At 36.9% G+C, this 19,969-nt stretch overlaps 1 protein-coding gene across 1 annotated transcript; it reads right to left on the reverse strand.

The window, feature by feature from the left end:
* Positions 1-1,389: 1,389 nt before the first annotated feature.
* LOC103071786 (MIA SH3 domain ER export factor 2) lies at positions 1,390-17,509 on the reverse strand. The gene is given in 7 exon segments (XM_007465836.1): positions 1,390-1,448; positions 1,451-1,567; positions 1,673-1,891; positions 8,386-9,619; positions 13,123-13,209; positions 15,364-15,497; positions 17,204-17,509. Coding segments are annotated over 7 exon segments (1,965 nt in total). The 5' UTR covers positions 17,319-17,509.
* Between the last annotated feature and the right edge of the window lie 2,460 nt (positions 17,510-19,969).

Below are 19,969 nucleotides of genomic sequence, written 5' to 3' on the forward strand. Positions count from 1 at the left end.
TCTGAACTGCATGATATTTTTTCTAATCTAAATATTTGCCAGCATTAAAAATTGGGAGATTTCACACAAAAGAACCCAGATTTCCAACTTTTCTTGAAATATCAGAAGATCTGGCAAAAACTAGGCTGAAGGTAAGTAGCAGCTACATGTTTCAGAGAAAGCATACACTCTCCAGTTGGTTACAGCTCTCACTTTTACCTGTGCTGCACTCATTTCATTTGAGTTTATAAACCCTGTTTTAGACCTTCACCATTTATTTCCTGAACTAAAGTGATAACTTCTTGATTGGCCTCCCTGCCTCTGGTCTTTATCTGGTTCAATTCTTATTTGACAATGTTGACAGATAGACTTTAAAAATGAAACTTTTTCAGTTCACTCCCTACTTAAAATTCCTCAATAGTGCCCCATCATTTAAAAGATAGAGTTCAACTTCCTATCATAACATGCAAAGCTATTTTTTACATAATCCCAGTATACAACTTCAGTCTCACTCTGTATTCAATCAGACTGAATTGCTTATAGATCTCCAAAAATGCCAAGCTCTCTCCCACTTCTGTACTTTTAAAAATGCTCTCTCCTCAACCTGGAATGTTTATCCTTTCTTGCCTGGCTAACTCCTACTCTTTCTTCAATATCAGCTCAAGTAAGATCTCTTCTGGGACATTTTCCCAGGCTCCTCCTCCCCACCCTCTCTACCTACCACTTCCAATCAGTCTACTAGGCAGCTCCTGTATATCAGTAGCATCCTGTGGCTATTACAGCACTATATTATAATTATTGCATTTTTTTTTCTGGTGTCCTCCAACTAGAGTGAACTCCTTGAAGGCAACCACTGTTAAATTTCATCTTAAAATGTAAATGAGAAGACAAAAGTGCTTTCTCAATTATTTATTTGGTAGCAGTAGATGAGAAAAGGAACAAACATTTGTAAAAGGCCCCATGTGCCAAGTACTACAGCTATGTCCTTTTGCAATATTTCATTTACAGTAAATGAGATAGAATTTAATAGGATTTACAATAAATGAAAAAGTGGACAGATTTTAGAATTTCAGTTATGACTTGGTTAAATTTTGAGGTACTAGTTGCTTTTGCAAGACTCTCACATTACACCATTCTGAGGTCACAGCTGTCATTCAAATACTAATAATTTGCTTAAGATTAATTTTCAGTTCATATTATTTCTGAGTTAACTCATAGTGTAATTTCCCGATTTGAAAAAAAGGGGAAGGAAAAAACCCAAATGCTCAAGATCAACAAAGCTTAAGGAAAGTTTTAGAAAAAATCCTTAGCAACATCCACTCAACAAAACATTCATGTAAGGAGAAAGCTTACATGTAAGATCTTATGTAAAGAGAAATATTATGTAACACTCACATAGGAAGGATTCACTCAAACATAATTTTCAGCTGTTCCTATACTTAGTAAAATAGGTAAAATTATTGAAAACATCTAAAATGTCAACTTACCCTTTCTGTAAGAACTACAATTGGTGAAAACGCAGAATTCAGGAAATCATAAACATCAATTTGAAATAAATATTTCAGAATCTGACACTCAGAAGCATCTTCTGTCAATTTATAAATAAAAATATGTTAACACTTGATGCGATGTAATTTTGAATCTAATTTTTTCCTTACTTGCTGCATTGGAGAACAAATAGCTTGTTTCTTACCTTTTTGAGCAACATAATTTTGAGAAGACAAAGAGTAATCAGTTGAAAAGAGCTGACTGTTTGACAGGGTATTTTCCACAAATGTGTCTATTTCCACTTGAGTAGGTCTTTCAGTTTCTAGTGATGTTTCTGATTTTTCATCATTATTTTCAGAAGATAGAGCTTTGAAATGTACTTCTTCGTGAATTCTCATAGATAACTCTATTTTAGAGACCATATCTGCAAATAAATAAGGAGAAATGTTTGGTTTTTTTTTTTACAGGCTTGGTTTGTTGTGGGCTTCCTATTTTTTTTTCTAGGCAGGTCATTCTTTGAATCTTGTGGGCATTGTGATACTTCATTATGGAAAGAATTCATTAAAACATAAATTTGTAGCCTCTATTAGTTGCTACTTCTGATGTAATAAATTACCACACACTTAGTGGCTTAAAGGATACAAATATATTCTCTTAGAGTTCTGGAAATCAGAAATCCTACAACCAAGGTTTTGGCAGGGCTGTGTGTTCCTTCTGGAGGCTCTCAAGGAGAACCCATTTCATTGCCTTTCCTACCTTCTGGAGGGCACCTGCATCCTTTGACTCATGGCCCTGTATATATGAAGATATATATGGACATCTCAAGAACTTTCATTTAAAAAGGATTACCAGGCTTCCCTGGTGGCACAGTGGTTAAGAATCCGCCTGCCAATCCAGGGGACACATGTTCAAGCTCTGGTCCAGGAAGATCACACATGCTGCGGAGCAACTAAGACCGTGTGCCACAACTACTAAGCCTGCGCTCTAGAGCCTGCGAGCCACAACTACTGAGCCCGCGGGCCTAGAGCTCATGCTCCACAGCAAGAGAAGCCTGCACATTGCAACGAACAGTAGACTCTGCTTGCCGCAACTAGAGAAAGCCCGTGTGCAGCAACAAAGACCCAATGCAGCCAAAAATAAATAAAAAGTAAATAAACTTATTTTAAAATTTATAAAAAATAATAAAAATAAAAAGGATCACCCTTCCCCAAAATAAGAAAAATTAACTTGAAACATATATGTCATAATTTTACACATTTGTAATGCTGCATCATATGCATACCATGTCATCATATGCGTACATGTGCATACCATGTCAAATAGCCATCAATTTAAGACAATTCAATTTTCAAACATAGTATAAACTGATCACCTGATTCAATGAACTAATCAAACAGGATTTAAAAAAAAAAAGGTCTAACTAGTCCTAGTCTGAGCTATAGTATTCAAGTAAATTGTGGGATTTATTCCTCAGTTACTTTTTAAGACAAGGATAGAAAAGTATCAGTGCAGCCCTGAAAAACAATATTAAAGAGTAGTCCTGGGCTTCTCTGGTGGCGCAGTGGTTGAGAGTCCGCCTGCTGATGCAGGGGACATGGGTTCGTGCCCCGGTCCTGGAAGATCCCACATGCCGCGGAGTGGCTGGGCCCGTGAGCCATGGCCGCTGAGCCTGCGCATCCGGAGCCTGTGCGTCCGGAGCCTGTGCTCCGCAAAGGGAGAGGCCACAACAGTGAGAGGTCTGCGTACCAAAAAAATAAATAAATAAATAAATAAATATATATATATATATATAATAAAAATTAAAAAAGAAAAAAAGAATAGTCCTAACTGAATTATTCAATGTCTAACTTTGCTCTTTGAGTTATGAATTTAACACATGGCTTTGATGCTGTCACTTACTTAGCATTGTTTAAAAGATGAAAGTCCCAAGTAAGCAAACACACATCTGTAATTTACTCATGCCACCTGTGGACATTAAACTTAAAAATGAACAATCAACTCAGGAGTCTGAATACAATAGGACTATTGTAAATACAGGACTCAAACAGTGATCTACAATGATGTTTAATGGCATTAGGGGAAAAAAAGGCTTATTCAACAATTAATTACACCAAATTTATATGTGCCTAAATTGGTTTATTTTAAATATTGTTTTATACTACATTTGAAATAAATATATGTGAAGAAGATGAAAATTTCCTATAATAATTTTATATTTGATTATACTTTTTTTTTTTTTTTTTTGCGGGACACGGGCCCCCCACTGTTGTGGCCTTTCCCCTTGCGGAGCACAGGCTCCGGATGCTCAGGCTCAGTGGCCATGGCTCACGGGCCCAGCTGCTCCACGGCATGTGGGATCTTCCCAGACCAGGGCACGAACCCGCATCCCCTGCATCGGCAGGAGGACTCTCAACCACTGCGCCACCAGGGAAGCCCTGATTATACTTTTGAGGTATTATTTTCACATTACTTAAATCTAAGCTATAAGACTTACATTAGAAGCCAAAACAATCTTGAAAAAGAAGAGCTGGAGGAATCAAGTTCCCTGACTTCAGACTATACTACAAAGCTACAGTCATCAAAATAGTATGGTACTGGAACAAAGATACATGGATCAGTGGAACAGGATAGAGAGCCTAGAAATAGACCCATGCACTTATGGTCAATTAATCTAGAACAAAGGAGGTGAGAATATACAATGGAGAAAAGACGGTATCTTCAATAAACGGTGCTGGGAAAACTGGACAGCTACATGTAAAAGAATGAAATTAGAACATTCTCTAATACTGCATACAAAAATAAACTCAAAATGGATTAAAGACCTAAATGTAAGACTGGATACTATAAAACTCTTAGAGGAAAACATAGACATAACACTCTTTGACATAAATTGCAACAGTATTTTGGGAGATCTGTTTCCTAGAGATGGAAATGGAAACAAAACCAAAAATAAACAAATGGGACCTAATTAAACTAAAATGCTTTGCACAGCAAAGGAAAACATAAGCAAAACAAAAAGACAACCTATGGAATGTGAGAAAATATTTGTGGATGATGCAACTGACAAGGGATTGAGTTCTAAAATATACAAACAGCTCATACAGCTCAATATCAAAAAAGCAAACAACCCAATCAAAAAAATGAGTGGAAGACCTAAATAGGCATTTCTCCAAAGAAGACATCTGGATGGCCAAGAAGCACATGAAAAGATGTTCAATGTTGCTAATTATTAGAGAAATTCAAATCAAATGTACAATGAGGTATCACCTCACACCAGTCAGAATGGTTATCATCAAAAAATCTACAAACAATAAATGCTGGAGAGAGTGTGGAGAAAAGGGAACCCTCTTATACTGTTGGTAGAAATGTAAACTGATACAGCCACTATGGAGAACAGTATGGAGGTTTCTTAAAAAACTAAAAATAGAACTACCATATGATCCAACAATCCCATTCCTGGGCATATATCACGAGAAAACTATAATTTGAAAAGTTACAGGCACCCCAATGTTCATAGCAGCAATATTTACAAATAGCCAAGACATAGAAGCAACCTAAATGTCCATTGACAGATGAGCAGATAAAGAAGATGGTATGCATATACAATGGACTATTACTCAGCCATAAAAAAAGAATGAAATAATGCCATTTGCAGCAACATTGATGGACCTAGAGATTATCATATTAAATGAAGTAAGTCAGAGAAAGACAAATATCATATGATATCACTTATATGTGGAGTCTAAAAAATGATACAAATGAACTTATTTACAAAACAGAAATAGACTCACAGACATAGAAAACAAATTTATGGTTACCAAAGGGGAAAGCGGGGGAGGGATAAATTAGGAATTTGGGATTAACAGTTATACACTACTGTATATAAAATGGATAAACAACAAGGTCCTAATGTATAGCACAGGGAACTATATTCAACACCTTATAGTAACCTAATATAGAAAAGAATCTGAAAAAGAATATACATATATTCTTATACATATATATTCAGTTATATATGTATAAGTGAATCACTTTGCTGTACGCCTGAAACATTGTAAATCAACAATACTTCAATTTAAAAAAGTACATTAGATACAGATATGACTTTCTTACAATTGTTAATAAATTAATAAACAATTTTAATTCAAATAAAATAATGAATAGTTTTCATATTTAACTGTACTTGGGAAATTCATTATTTAATAAGCTCAGTTTGGAGTCCTTTTGTAAAATAGAGTCCTAATATCCTAATATTCCCTTAGGATCTATTAATATTGTAATATAAATAATTGTTCCCTAATTTGTCTGTTTTGTAAATTCTTATCTCAGGATATTAGCTTTTTATAAATGTGGTTATCTCAAACCTCAGCTTTTCACAAATACTTTTTCAAGATCAGTAATTCATTTTCCTTATGCACTCTTTCTATATAAGTCAAATTTTCATTTGTTATTCCCTGAAAGAGTTGTTGAAATTATCTGAAAATATTGGCTATTTTAGCTATTTCTCCAATATTGAGAAAATAGAGTCTGTGGTTTTAGCTGGATCCCTCTTTCAGTATTCTTCTTTTTTTTTTTAGTATTTATTTATTTATTTATTTGGCTGTGTCGGGTCTCAGTTGTAGCACTCGGGATCTTTGTTGCGTCATGAGGGATCTTCCGTTGCCATGTGCCGGCTCTTCGTTGGGGTTCTCAGGCTCTAGAGCACGCGGGCTTAGTTGCCCTGCAGCATGTGAGATCTTAGTTCCCCAACCAGGGATCAAACCCGCGTCCCCCTGCATTGGAAGGCGGACTCCTAAACACTGGACCACCAGAGAAGTCCCTAGTATTCTTTTTTAAAACAAACTTTGCATGACCCCAGCTTGTTTTTCATTTAATTAATAGTGAAATGTTTTGAAGTATTTATATAGTAAGACATCTTTTTTCTGAAACTTAAAGGAATTTCTTAACATTTTTATAAAAGTCCCTCAAAACTAGTTATAATTGCATAAATGCCCTGTTCTCATTTGACTATCTACCAAGTTATTCATATTTAGAAATTCTCCCAGCATCACTATATGAAATGATAAATTCTACTAAAATGATATTCAGAATGCCCTGAAGTTTCTATAAATAAGCTCTAAAATATTTTTATATATCTATATTTTGAATACTGTATTTCTGGGTCTGATATTGTTTTCTTTTAGTCTCTCTTCTTTCCAATTACTCATCTGCTTTTTCACTAATACTCCCTTAGGATCTAACAAGCTTAGAACAAAGTAATTTCCTCTAGCCTTTGAAAATCTAGGTCTCTAATGTTTTCAATCATGAAAATCATCACACCACCTTTCTTATTTAGAAAAGGGTTAGAATCTAAAGTCTATATTCTGGTTGAGGATGTTGATCAAGTAAAGAACTCATATTTTGTAGAATATTAAGAAATAACATATAGTTCTTCTGGAAATTCAAGATAATCAACCAGCACCAGTGAAATGTGTTTCCTTCTGAGTTTGCAACATTGTTGATCTCTTCTTTTGAAAGTTTTTCTGTCATTCTAGGATTCGATTGTTTCTGTATTATTGGTCAATATTTATTGAGTTTCTAATCTGTCCATCATAGAGACATCAGAATGGAGATGTGGGAAAGTCATGTTATATAATTCTTTACTTAAAATACTATCCACTTGTTTTTAATCATAGGAGTTGCTAGATACCTGGACATCTAGATCTAGAAGTATCCTCTGATACTCTGCTCTCTTCTGTTGCCCTCTGTTGATCTCCCAGAATTGAGAGGCTTGAGGAAGAAAGCTGAAAACCTTTTACACTGTTTTTGCTTGAGTTTCCTTATTATCTTGTACACTTAAAGAAAACCTTTGTTATCATAGATCTTTTTGCGGGGAGGAGCTATAGATCTAGAATAAAATATCATTCAGGAATCAAGACAATTTTAAATTACCTTAGCTCAGGTTTCTAAGAACACCATTCAGATATAGCTATATTGGGAAGGTGTAAATGAGCTAAAAAGTGAGTGCAAATAAGAAAAAATTCTCACCTAACAGAACAGGAAGTCAATGAACATCACCTAAAATAGGTTACTCAAAGAAGAATATAAATATTTTATTTAGAAAATAGAGATAAACACTAAAAGAAATTTTCTTAAAAAAATAAAGGAGGGCTTCCCTGGTGGCACAGTGGTTGAGAGTCCGCCTGCCAATGCAGGGGACACATTTTCGTGCCCTGGTCCGGGAAGATCCCACATGCCACAGAGCGGCTGGGCCCGTGAGCCATGGCCGCTGAGCCTGCGCGTCTGTAGCCTGTGCTCCGCAACGGGAGAGGCCGCAGCAGTGAGAGGCCCGCGTACCGCAAAAAAATAAAATAAAAAATAAAGGAAATTATTGTCCCTGGGACAGAAGTAGAAGTAGAAATGGACAGAGGGAACAGAAATTGCTTTTGTTAAAAAAAAAACAAAACAAAACCTTAGCACTATTTATATTTTTAACCTGTTTACGTATAATAGTTTGATTAAAGCTTATTGTAATATACCTTGAAATCTCTTTGAAACATCCATGTATAGCCAATCATTCTTTGTCCCTTGGGATTTTATTTTATGATATTAAGATCTACTAAATCCCAGAGTAAACCAGAAATTGATAAAAGGGTGATTGATAAAGTTGTTGTTGATTACTGAGTATTTTGAGAAATATGGATTCCTGGATGTTTCATGTGATTTGCACTTTTAAAAATAGATTATGTTTAATATATGGACACCAAGCGGGGAAAGTGGGGGGGGAGGGGTGGTGGTGTGATGAATTGGGAGATTGGGATTGACGTATATACACTAATACGTATAAAATAGATAACTAATAAGAACCTGCTGTATAAAAATTTTTTAAATAGATTATATTTTAAAAAGAAATCATATTATAGATATTTTTACACTAACCTGGCTGACTGTATCCGTTTTTCAACATCATATCTTCCGTATTATCTGTGGGATAATACTCAACTGAAAATTCTTCTCTTTTATCATTTTCACCTCCATTATTTTCATCCAGTGTCTCTTTGGGAAATGGCAATTCTGTCTCCTTTAGAATGTTCTGGAAGTTCCAGGGGTTGTCAAAATTATACAAGAACTTTTTAAAATATGGTAAAGTATCAGAATCGTCTGTTTTCTCTAAGACCCTTTTCTTGCCTATTTGATTTTCAGTTTCCATAATTTTTATTATTTTTATTTCTTGTTCCTTATCAGGGTCAAATTCACTTGTTGGAGGATGTCCATGTTTATCTCCCCCACCTTCTTCTTCATTTTTTCCATCATCTGATATAATTTTATCTTCATTAGCATATGAAAATCCTAGCATAGCAAAACCAAAATCAAACCAACTTGGCTTGAGAATTGAGCTATCATTAGTGATTGTGTCTTCTTTTTCTGTTAATATTTCTGTACACGGAACGGTGCGTTCTTCCTCAGAGGATATGGAACTAGGAACATCTTGTAATGGTGGGTTGCTTTCTTTGGACAATAATTCAAGCCCTGTATCCTCACCCCCAAAACCAAAATAACTTGTAAATCCACCACCAAACCAACCAGTGTCTTGAGGATTGAGGATGTACTTTGACTCAGACACTAATTCAGACTGTTTCTTTGGCACTGAATCAAATTCTGATTCAAGTTCTTGCTTATGTTCTGTTTGGGGCTCACCATTGTTTAATCCCTCTGGGTCATTCTCATCTTCCACTGTTATTTTTCTACTTCGAAATGAGCTTTCTTCTAGAGGTTCAGTAGCTGATTCAAAAGTCTTTTCTCCAGCTTGGTCCTTTCCAAATCCAAACCATCCTTTCACTTCAGGAATAGCTGAGGATGGTAGGACATGATCCCCTTCTGGAATAGGATACTGTTCCACATTTCCAGCTTCTACTGTTTCCCAATCTTTTGATTCACTAGTACTTCTGATATCTTCAGGAGCCTCTGATGCTGGAAATTGGTCTTCAAACAAAGTACTTTCAGAAGTTGAATAAAAGCCAAGGTCTATCTGAAAATCACTTTCATATACTCTAGATTTGGGATCCTTGCCTTCTTCATATGGATGTATATTTTCACCATTACCACTGTTTAACTCACTATCTTCATTTTCAAATGTGTAGCTTATTCCAAGAAGACAGAGAAAGTCAGATTCCTGAAAGAAAAAACGTTACGATTGACATTAATATACAAAAACTCCTTGTTTCTCTGAAATCATTTAAAATGGATGAGTATGATTTTCCCAAGGCCACACAACTAGCTCAACAGCAGAGCAAAAACTCCTAATCTCAAACACTTGTACCATAACTGACTTTTCAGGGTTAATGATATAAACCTAAATGAAAATCCTCTTGCATTAGGATTTATTTATTATCAAATAATTGAAGAAATTCAGAAGCAGAGGCAATCAAGTATTGAGTATATTCTGCAAATAAACTCTAGTGAACAGGCGTATATGGCCACAAAATCTTGCTCCTGGTAAGGGTACACTGAATGGACATACGCAGCTGTGCAGCGCTTTCAGGGAGGGGAATTTACAGCATATGGTCACAGCTCAGACCATCCAAAGACTCTAAAGCATGAAGGCCTGGTTAGAAGTTGCACTAACAAAACTTCTTTTTTTTGACTGCGTTGGGTTGTAGCTGTGGCACATGGGCTTCTGTCTACTTGTGGCATGCGGGCTCCAGGGCACATGGGCTCTGTAGTTCGCGGCACGCAGGTTGAGCTGCGCGAGCTCAGTGGTTGTAGTGTGCAGGCTCAGTTGCCCCGTGGCATGTGGGATCTTAATTCCCCGACCAGGGATCGGACTTGTGTCCCCTGCATTGGAAGGCAGATTCTTTACCACTGGACCACTGGGGAAGTCCCCACTTAGACTTCTTTTATTGAGATATTGCATGTAGCCGATGGAAGCAGTGATCCCCTTGCTCATCTCACAAAACAACAAAATCATCAAGAAGAAAAATGGTGAAGCTATTTTTTTTTTATCTGAAGGTATGAAACAGTGATATACACTGCTCTTTGGATATCACCATTATGAAATGAGAATAAAGCTCAGAATTTTACAAAAATAAACTTCAGAATTGCAATTTTACAGTATTTTTTGGCACTGCAACATAGTAGGTGATTAACAACAGACGCTGGAGCCAAACACTCTGGGTTCAAATCCTAATCCTGCCGTTTATTAGCTCTGTGACCTTGGGCGAATAGGATGACCTTTCTATGCCTCAGTCTCCTCATCTGTAAAATGAGAATAATGACAGTACCTACCTTATAGGGGTGTTGTGAGGATTAAATGAATCAAGTAATTAAAATAGCAACTGTCTCTAGTAAATACTAGCCTAACCTAGCCCAAGTTTACACTACCCCAGATGAGCCAGTCATGCAAGGATAAAAAGGCCCAACCCCTTGCCTCTATTCAGGACAACCCTGAAAGCCCATTCCAGCTTCAAAGCTCCTTATGGAATCACCTGAAACCTTTGTTGCAACTGGATCACAGTTCAACTTCTCTGTCTGCCCAATCCTGCTTTTTCTTGTATTCCCTCACAGGTGCTACTCCCAAGAGTACTCCCTAGTAAACCTCTTGGATGCAAAGATCCATCTCGGATTCTATTTCCCAGGGAACTTGACCTAAGAATTTGGGCCTTCTAGGGACTTCCCTGGTGGTTCAGTGGGTAAGACTCCACGCTCCCAACGCACGGGGCCCGGGTTCGATCCCTGGTTGGGGAACTAGATCCCACATGCATGTCGCAACTAAGACCCGGTGCAGCCTAAATAAATACATGTTTTTTAAAAAATAAAGAATTTGGACTTTCTATATGCTTACTATGTGCTCTGCACTGTGCCAGGTGCTGAAATTCTACAGTAAACAATAGAAAAACGTAATTATAAATTGTGATAAGTGCTATGTAGGAAGTAAACAGGAAGTTGTGATTAAGAAGCAGTAATTCCTTTAGAATCATCATGGAAGAGCTCTCTGAGGCACTGATGTTTCAGCTATGTCCTAAAGGATAAGAAGGAACCAACCAGGTGAAGAATTTAGGGGAAGCATTCCAAACAGAGGGAACACCCCGTTTGGGTTTCTGGGCTAGGAAAGAGCTTGGCATGTTCTAAGAACTATCAATAGGCCAGTGTGGCCAGGAGCATAGTGAGTGCGGAGAGAGTGGCATGTGACAGTGTCAGCAGCGGGGGCAGCAGCAGATCATGTAGAGCCAGGGTAAGGAGTCAGGGCTTGATTCCACGTTCAATGCAAAGCCATGAAAAGGCTTTAAACCAAGCGAATGACATGATCTGATTTCTTTGTTTTTGTATCTATAAGATCCATTGCTGTCTGGAGAATGAATTGGAAGAGGGCAAAAGTAGGGGCAAGGAGACCAGTTAGAAACCTACTGCAGTGTTCTACTCAAGAGACAATGATGCTTTGAATCAGGGCTATGGGGAGAGTAAAAATGAAGAGAAGACAGATATATTTTGGAGACAGAACTGATGGGACCAGTAGTTATACAGTAAATAGACATTTAATCCCAGAATTTGTGCTGGAAAAGAGCCAGATAATAGTTTACTTAACTAGGCAGACTGACTTCACACTGACCTCATGTAAGGTAAATAGGCTTAACTTGGAATGTGAATTAAATGGGCTAATCAAATTCACGTATTGAAGAGTCACCTTCTGATTCCCATTCTCATTATCAAGCCCAGCATTATCAAGTTCATTTGAAACTCCAACAGCAAAAGAGGTTTACAGATATGAGACCTAGAGAGTGTGATGGGAAATAAACTCTGTCCCAGTAGGACAATAACATTAGTAATAATATCTAACACTTACATAGCACTTACTAAGTGCTGTTCTATGTACTTTACATATGCTAATTTGTGTGTGTGTGTGTGTGTGCGGTACGTGGGCCTCTCACCGCTGTGGCCTCACCCGTCGCAGAGCACAGGCTCCGGACGCGCAGGCCCAGCGGCCATGGCTCACGGGCCCAACCGCTCCGCGGCATGTGGGATCCTCCCAGACCAGGGCACGAACCCGCGTCCCCTGCATCAGCAGGCGGACTCTCAACCACTGCGCCACCAGGGAAGCCCAATATGCTCATTTTTTGCTCAATAAATTTGTTAAGGTAGCACTATATTATAATCATCATCTTCATTTTACAGATGAGAAAAAAGGCACACAAGACCACATGGCAACTAAGTGGTTGAGTCAGGCTTTGAACCCAGTCCACCTCCAGAATCCATGCTCTTAACCACTATACTTTACTGCCTGTTAATTTTTCAGTAAGCAAAATCCTTGTCATCAATCCTGTCTTACCTGATTTTATTCACATACTCAAACTATTCCTAGAGTGAGTTTTCAGACTATTTTATATATCCACTATATAAGATGTATAACTGATGGGCACTTATACCACAGAAAACTGTTTTAGCCAAAAATTTTTAAATTCAGTTAATAACCGATAAAGCAACTATACTCTGATATCAATTAATAAAAATAAATAAAGTAATACATTCATTAAAAAAGAAGAAGAAAAAAACTATTGGTGATTGGAAAAGAGAATTCTTGGGTGTTTACAACTATTTCTTTTGTTAGAGAAAATAAAATATAAATTTTCTTTAATAAATAAATAAATAAATTCAATTAATAACTGAAATGAGTTTACTCACTTTTGTTGATATTTCAACTTCCTCAGATATGAACACCTCTTCAATCTGGACTGCATCTCTGGGAAAATACCCAAAGTCCTTTCCTTTCTATCAAAATGAAGAATGAAGATTAGCAAGTAAGAGTGACCAGAGCAATAATAGCCATTGAGCTTAATTTTGTTTCATGTCCTTGGCTTTCATCTATTTCAAATTACAAACATTAACGGCTTTCATTTACCATCTAAAAGAAAGTGAAATCATATTCCTTTTGCTACTCGACAGAACAGCATAAATCTGAGGGAAAAAAGGGCCAAGCTATAAAATGCCACTTTTTCAGATTTCAGAGGGAAAACCACACATTTTCTTTCTTTTTCTGTTCTTAATGACCTTTCTTGCCCAGGTGGACCACAGATTTACACTAGTAAACCTGGAATATCAAAAAGCAAGAGAATTGTGACTGTAGCCAAGCAAGATGGAGCTGTGACATATGCAGCATTTTCAGGATGTCAAAATTGGGTAAGATGTTTAAACTCTGAAGGGCTGAGGTGGATTCATCAAGATAGTAAAGATCTATGAGTCTTCCAGGGTGCATTTGGTTCCATACAACTTTTCTGAGGGTACCTTGGTAACAGAGATCCTCTCAATTGGTTTAAGTGCATACAAGATGTCCCCCAAGAGTGAAGGCTTCACATAACCGCTCTCGGCCCATTTCCCACCCCTGTCAAAGTTTAAAGAGCATATTTCTTTTGGCCCTTTGATTCAGCACCATTATACCTCAACTGTGATTCTTCCAGCTCTCCAGTTGCTGCAATTATTTGGAAACTGACGGAATGAACTCCACAGTGTGGCTTCTTTTTCTTGGCCATGCCAGTGGGGCTTGCGGAATCTTAGTTCCCTGACCAGGGATTGAACCCAGGCCCTCTGGCAATGAAAGCCCAGAGTCCCAACCACACAGTATGGCTTCTTAAACAGTTATCTGCCTGGACTAGACACCTAAGGCACAAAACCAAGTGTGCTTGAAACGTCACCCTGGCTCCACACATTACATGCTGCTTTTGTGTGGAACTATCATTTTCACACATAGTAAACAAAAAAGAATGCTTTTTTTTCCTCTTATGATACTGTGTCATTTTCCTTATAGTTGCATTGGATACCTCCCATGCATTCAAGACAGAGAAATGGCATGTTCAAGGCACCATAAGCAGTAACAAGTCTTGGGAGCTGCAAAGTCCAGGTAAACAATTCTGGCCAACAACAGTCTGAGGTTCAGTCATGTAGTCCCTCATGCTAAAAAGCAGGATAGACCCAAATAGAATCTGCTCCTTCAAATAAAGATCACAGAGGCTACACAGGGAAGAGATCTTATGCATACGCAATATGGAAATGATGTATCAGGTTGGTCATGCTTGTTCAGCTTGGGAGTAAAGTCACTTGTCATGGTATCTTTTCATTCTAAGGCATGATATAATCTAAGATAGAGACCTATATTCAACTGAAAATATTAATCATTAATTTTTCTATCTGTATATTCAGAGAGGTGATTCAGGCATCTAGGCATTTCAGTGTAATAGGACTTTGGGCCAAACAGTGGTCTCTCTCAGTTATTCTTTTTCTCCACGAAAAATTCATATACCTCGCTTCGCTAGGTTACTGATCTTTCTAAGGATCTCTTCAATAGAAACTCAGTCCTTTATTTGCTCAGAAAGACATGTCTTTTTTTTTTTTCTTCTTTTTTTGGCCAAGTGGGATCTTAGTTCCCCAACCAGGGAATGAAACTGCGCCCTCGGCAATGAAAGCACAGAGTCCTAACCATTGGGCCACCAGGGAATTCCCAAGACATGTCATTTAATCTGATTAACTAAAACTTCCCAGTCTCTCTTAAACTTGGCCATTGGTAGCACCAAGGGATGGCTGGGGTTACCTAGCCATCCCATAATCTCCATTGGCACCTCTAAAAGTCTCTCTAAATAAATATAAAACCTAAGTTCAAACACTATGCATGCTGTGTAAAAGTAGTTTCAAGGCACTCTTAAGCCTTCATCCCAACCAGACTGGCTTCCCCAAAGCTACTTTTTATAGAAATTCTGGAACCAACACTGAACATGACCATTTTTTTGTTTGTTTGTTTAAATATGTTAAGGGTTTTTAATATATATATAAAGTACTTTGAAATATTTAAAGTTCCTTTAGAGATGAACACCAGGCATCCTTGTGCAAGCTAGTCATTTATTCTGTATTCAATTTGTAAGATTAGATACTTACACTTCCTGCCCACAAATCTTCACTTTCTCCTGCAAGTTTAACATAAACAGATATCTCTTCTCCCTTAGTGAAGTTCAGGTATCGACAGTCAGGTCCTCTGTAATCTCTTATAGCTAAGACTCTGCTTATTAAAGCTATGTAAACATGCAGAGAAAAACACACAGTAGAGAAGGGAAGGAAAAGATAATTAGTTTTCTTCTGGCACCTACTATACAACAGGCATCATGATAAGCTCTTTCATACCTTTTATTACTGCTATTATTAAATCCTCAGAACAGACTTATGAGATAAATAATCTCATCTCAGACTAAAAAATGAGCCTTTAATTAAGTATCAAAGAGTTGGTCACACACCTGATAAATGGTGGAGCCAGATTTGAACTGAAGTTCTTTTCACTGCAACATCCGCCTTCTGTATTGAGTTTTCTTTCTGTTTTTTCCTAAGCCTTTCTAAAAACCCATCAGTCTCTCTTCATGGACAACTCATATCCTACTTCCGCTATAAGACATCCCTAATTGGTCCATCTTACTCTGCCGCTTCTCTGAATTTCAATATTATCTGTTATCCTTATGTTGTATTACTATTTACTGTTTCATATTGACCTGTCTTGTCATCATTCACTAGAATGAAAATCCCTAGAGGACAAGAAACTTACCTTACATTTCATTTTATCCCTCTTAGATACACACCCCTCATCCCCCAGACCCAGCACATAATAGGCCCTTAATAACTATGAAAGACCATAACCACATATGCTAGATTTAGCCCTTCAGCACATAAAGTAATATACATACCTTATTAATGATTATAATTATACTGGCATATGTAAAACATTTTCATTAAGTTGTGCAATTAAAGTTAAAATAACTTTTATCAATTACTATAAATTTGAATGTTCTCTTTTCATGTTATGTGCCTAGCCCTAAGGAAACTAAAATGAGGTTGTAAAGAAGGAAAGAAAAGTTGTTATAATAATATTATCATAAAACATCATCTAGTAAACATTCTCTCTATATGAAATTATGTATCCAAATGATTAAGGAAAATGTTTACACATAAAAAATTTACTTTTAAATCATTTATGTTCATACTAATAATATTTTGCATTTTTAATTACATGTTGCAAATTCGAAGTAATTCTCACATACTGGAGGGATAGAACAATATAAAGCAATTCTAATATACTGGGATGCTATTCATTTTGTACCATAATGCCAATTTCAGAAAATAAGTTCTTAAGCAATAAAATGAAAATTAATTTCTCTTTGTAGCAGAAGGAAGTTTAATATTCAAAGATATAAATAAAATTATGTATTCCTAACACTGATTTCAGTATTTTTGCATAATAAGGGAACACAGAAATAATTAATGTTTGATAAAGTTTACACAATAGATCATGACGGTTTGAAATAAAAACAGTCTTAGAAAACTCATGAGAATCAGAAACTTCTGATTGTGAAATAGAAACTAAAAAATGTAAGGGCTTCATAAAAATAACTATCAAATGGCTTGATATCTTTTTTAATACAAATCAATCACATTTTTCTTAAAAAATAATAAAAGTGCTAATTAGTTTGTTTTTGCGATCTGGATTAATAGCCTTAAAATTTCTTATATATTTATATATCAGGCTGATCTTTGCCCCTTTGTATATTTACATTAAAAACGATCACAAAATACTTAGCTTCCAGCATTTCTCTTTTATAGTGTACTATACCTTATAAATATTTCTCAATGATATTAACGTTCATTTTTATCATACATGTCCACAATAACATTTTGTATCATTTCAGAGCCTCATTTTAAGAGGAAAAGAAGGAAAAAAAGAAAAGCGACTTACTTTCACATTCCAAGTCACCACATTTTTTTAAGTCTGCCAGCAGTTTTGTGCCCTCCAGACACTTTGTCAGAGAAATAACCAGAAGGAGGATTCTGTGAGCTCCAAGATCCGCCATGCTAAAACAAGCAGGAATCCCAAACAAGGTTAAACCAGTTGTTTAGGCGCTAGATATGCCAGCCAAAACAGGAGATACCCCACACTCTTTAATAAATATAAGAGGAAAAGTTTTGGGGTTTTTAAATCCCCTGATAACTACCTTTTTCTATTGGCTTAACTTGAGGGACAAAAACTCTCAGTTCTCAATCTGCAGTATCAGCAGTGTCAGGTATCCAGATTATACATAAGGGTTTAATAATTAACAGGCATTTTTAGTTGGAGTCATGTTTTATAAAGCCAGTGCAGTAAAACTCTCTTGCTTAAAGGCACCTTGCATTCCACAGAACAATTCTTAAAGAGGCCTTCATAAAAAGGTAGTTCATCTCCTTCTGTTAAAGTCTTCAGGTAGATCAGTCAATAAGCTCATAGTGTTTGCTGCATGCAAATATCAGTGACAGTGGAGATATAGTTTTATGTAGAAGCAATAATAATTTACGTTAAAAGCATGGTTTGGGATTATCATGATGAAAGTTATTTGAAAAAAATATCCCACGTTCGTATTTTAACAACCTTCAGTGTTACTATGAAGTTGAAACTTATATTTAGTTAAGACAGTTAAACTGTATTAAGTACTTATTATGCTGCAGGTACTGTCAAACAATTACGTGATCTGATTTTACTCTCACATCAACTCTCTGAGGTAGGTAATATTATCATCCCCATTTTTGCATTATGAGGAAATCGAGGTACGTAGAGATGGGTCAAATCACTTGCCCAATGTCACATAGTGAGTGGAGAAGAAATTAAACCCTAGGCTCTGTGACTCCTCCTACCCACAACCACTATGCATTACCACCAAGAATCAAGTCATCTGCCACAGAAAGATGTGTACTCCGTCTGCAACAATACCATTCTGGAAAGAGAAGGTACAATATCATTTTATGTATTTAAATTCATATGCATATTTCTGTATATATAGAGAGAAAGAGAGAGATGTCTGAAAGAATCCTCCCCCGTGTGGTGGGAATATATCATGTGAGTTCCAGTTGTGTTCACTTTCTTCTTTGTATTTTTCTCTATTGTTTGACTTTCTTTTTAAAAATCAGTGAGCATATATAATTTTAAAATAACAATAAGGTTTTGAAAATCAAATTATTTGAAAGATATTGTCACTAAAAAGGGATCAAATCCCTATATTGGGAATTTTTGTGTAAAACACTAGATTGCAGTAGATTTTTGGAAACCAAAGTTGTCCTATTTTAATCTCAGGAAAATATTTTTCTAAGCCCTTCTTTGCTGTACCTTTTCCCAGTGTCTGGGCATGCCAGGGTATACATACTTTGCAGAATGCAGCACTTGAATAACACCACGCTCCCCTCTAGTGCCTGAGCAAGCTAATATGAAAAACTGTTGCTTTCAAAGTCTTAAAAACAAAGACGTTGTGTTTTCTATTTGTTTGTTTTCCAGAACCAATAATTAGTAGGAAGCCTGCTCTCTGAGATCAAAGATTTTTTTTTTCGGTACGTGGGCCTCTCACTGTTCTGGCCTCTCCCGTTGCGGAGCACAGGCTCCGGACGCGCAGGCTCAGCAGCCATGGCTCACAGGTCTAGCCGCTCCGCGGCATGTGGGATCTTCCCAGACTGGGGCACAAACCCATGTCCCCTGCATCGGCAGGCGGACTCTCAACCACTGCGCCACCAGGGAAGCCCAAGAGATCAAAGATTTTTACATCCTCAGAAAGAATCTGACAGAGCATGGGTTTGAGGATCCTTTGGTTTACAATCAGAGCGCTGCATAGCTGTACACGTGCACACTCAAAAAGGTGTAAGTTGAATACTTTTGCAAATCTGTAAACTATGTTGTCAAAGACATTAAAGAACAATTAGCTCTTCAGCTTCAAATTTTGGCACAGAATTATTTACATAATCTATAATATCAAATCAAGAATTTGATTTGGGACTTCCCTGGTGGCTCAATGGTTAAGACTCTGAGCTCCCAATGCAGGGGACCCGGGTTCAATCCCTGGTCAGGGAACTAGATCCCACAGGCATGCCGCAACTAAGGAGCCCACAATCCAAAACTAGCCTACCTGCTGCAACTAAGACCCGGTGCATCCAAATAAATAAATAAATAAATAAATATTTTTTAAAAAGAATATTTAATAATTAATGTACTTCATCATTTTTGTATTCAATACTAAAGATGTTATGGCTAAATTCTGAACTAGTTAATTTAATTGTGTTCTAAGTTAAGATAGAGAAGAACCCAGATAAATTTAAATTTGCCTGTTCATTTGAGTCCAGAAAAACAAGAGAACAATCCTTGCTTGGAGAGATTTGCTCCTGCTAGAAATGTTCCCACTTTCTTGCTACTTAATGCACTCATATGATCTCATTTTATGTTCAGATCATTACTTAAATGTATTTTAATAGGATATCTGAAAATGTGGTAGCACAATGTCAACTATCTCTAACAGATCCAGATGAAGAGGTGGTACATGAAAGGGATAAGAACATTTAGTTTAAAGAAACCAAAGCATCAGGAATTCCCTGGTGATCCAGTTGTTAGAACTCTGCGCTTCCATTGCAGGGACCGTGGCTTTGATCCCTGGTCAGGGAACTAAGATCCTGCAAGTTGCTGCGGTGTGGCCAAAAAAAACCCAAAGTATTA

The sequence above is a fragment of the Lipotes vexillifer genome, unplaced genomic scaffold (assembly GCF_000442215.2).
Source record: "Lipotes vexillifer unplaced genomic scaffold, Lipotes_vexillifer_v1.1 scaffold7, whole genome shotgun sequence".
NCBI lineage: Eukaryota > Metazoa > Chordata > Mammalia > Artiodactyla > Lipotidae > Lipotes > Lipotes vexillifer.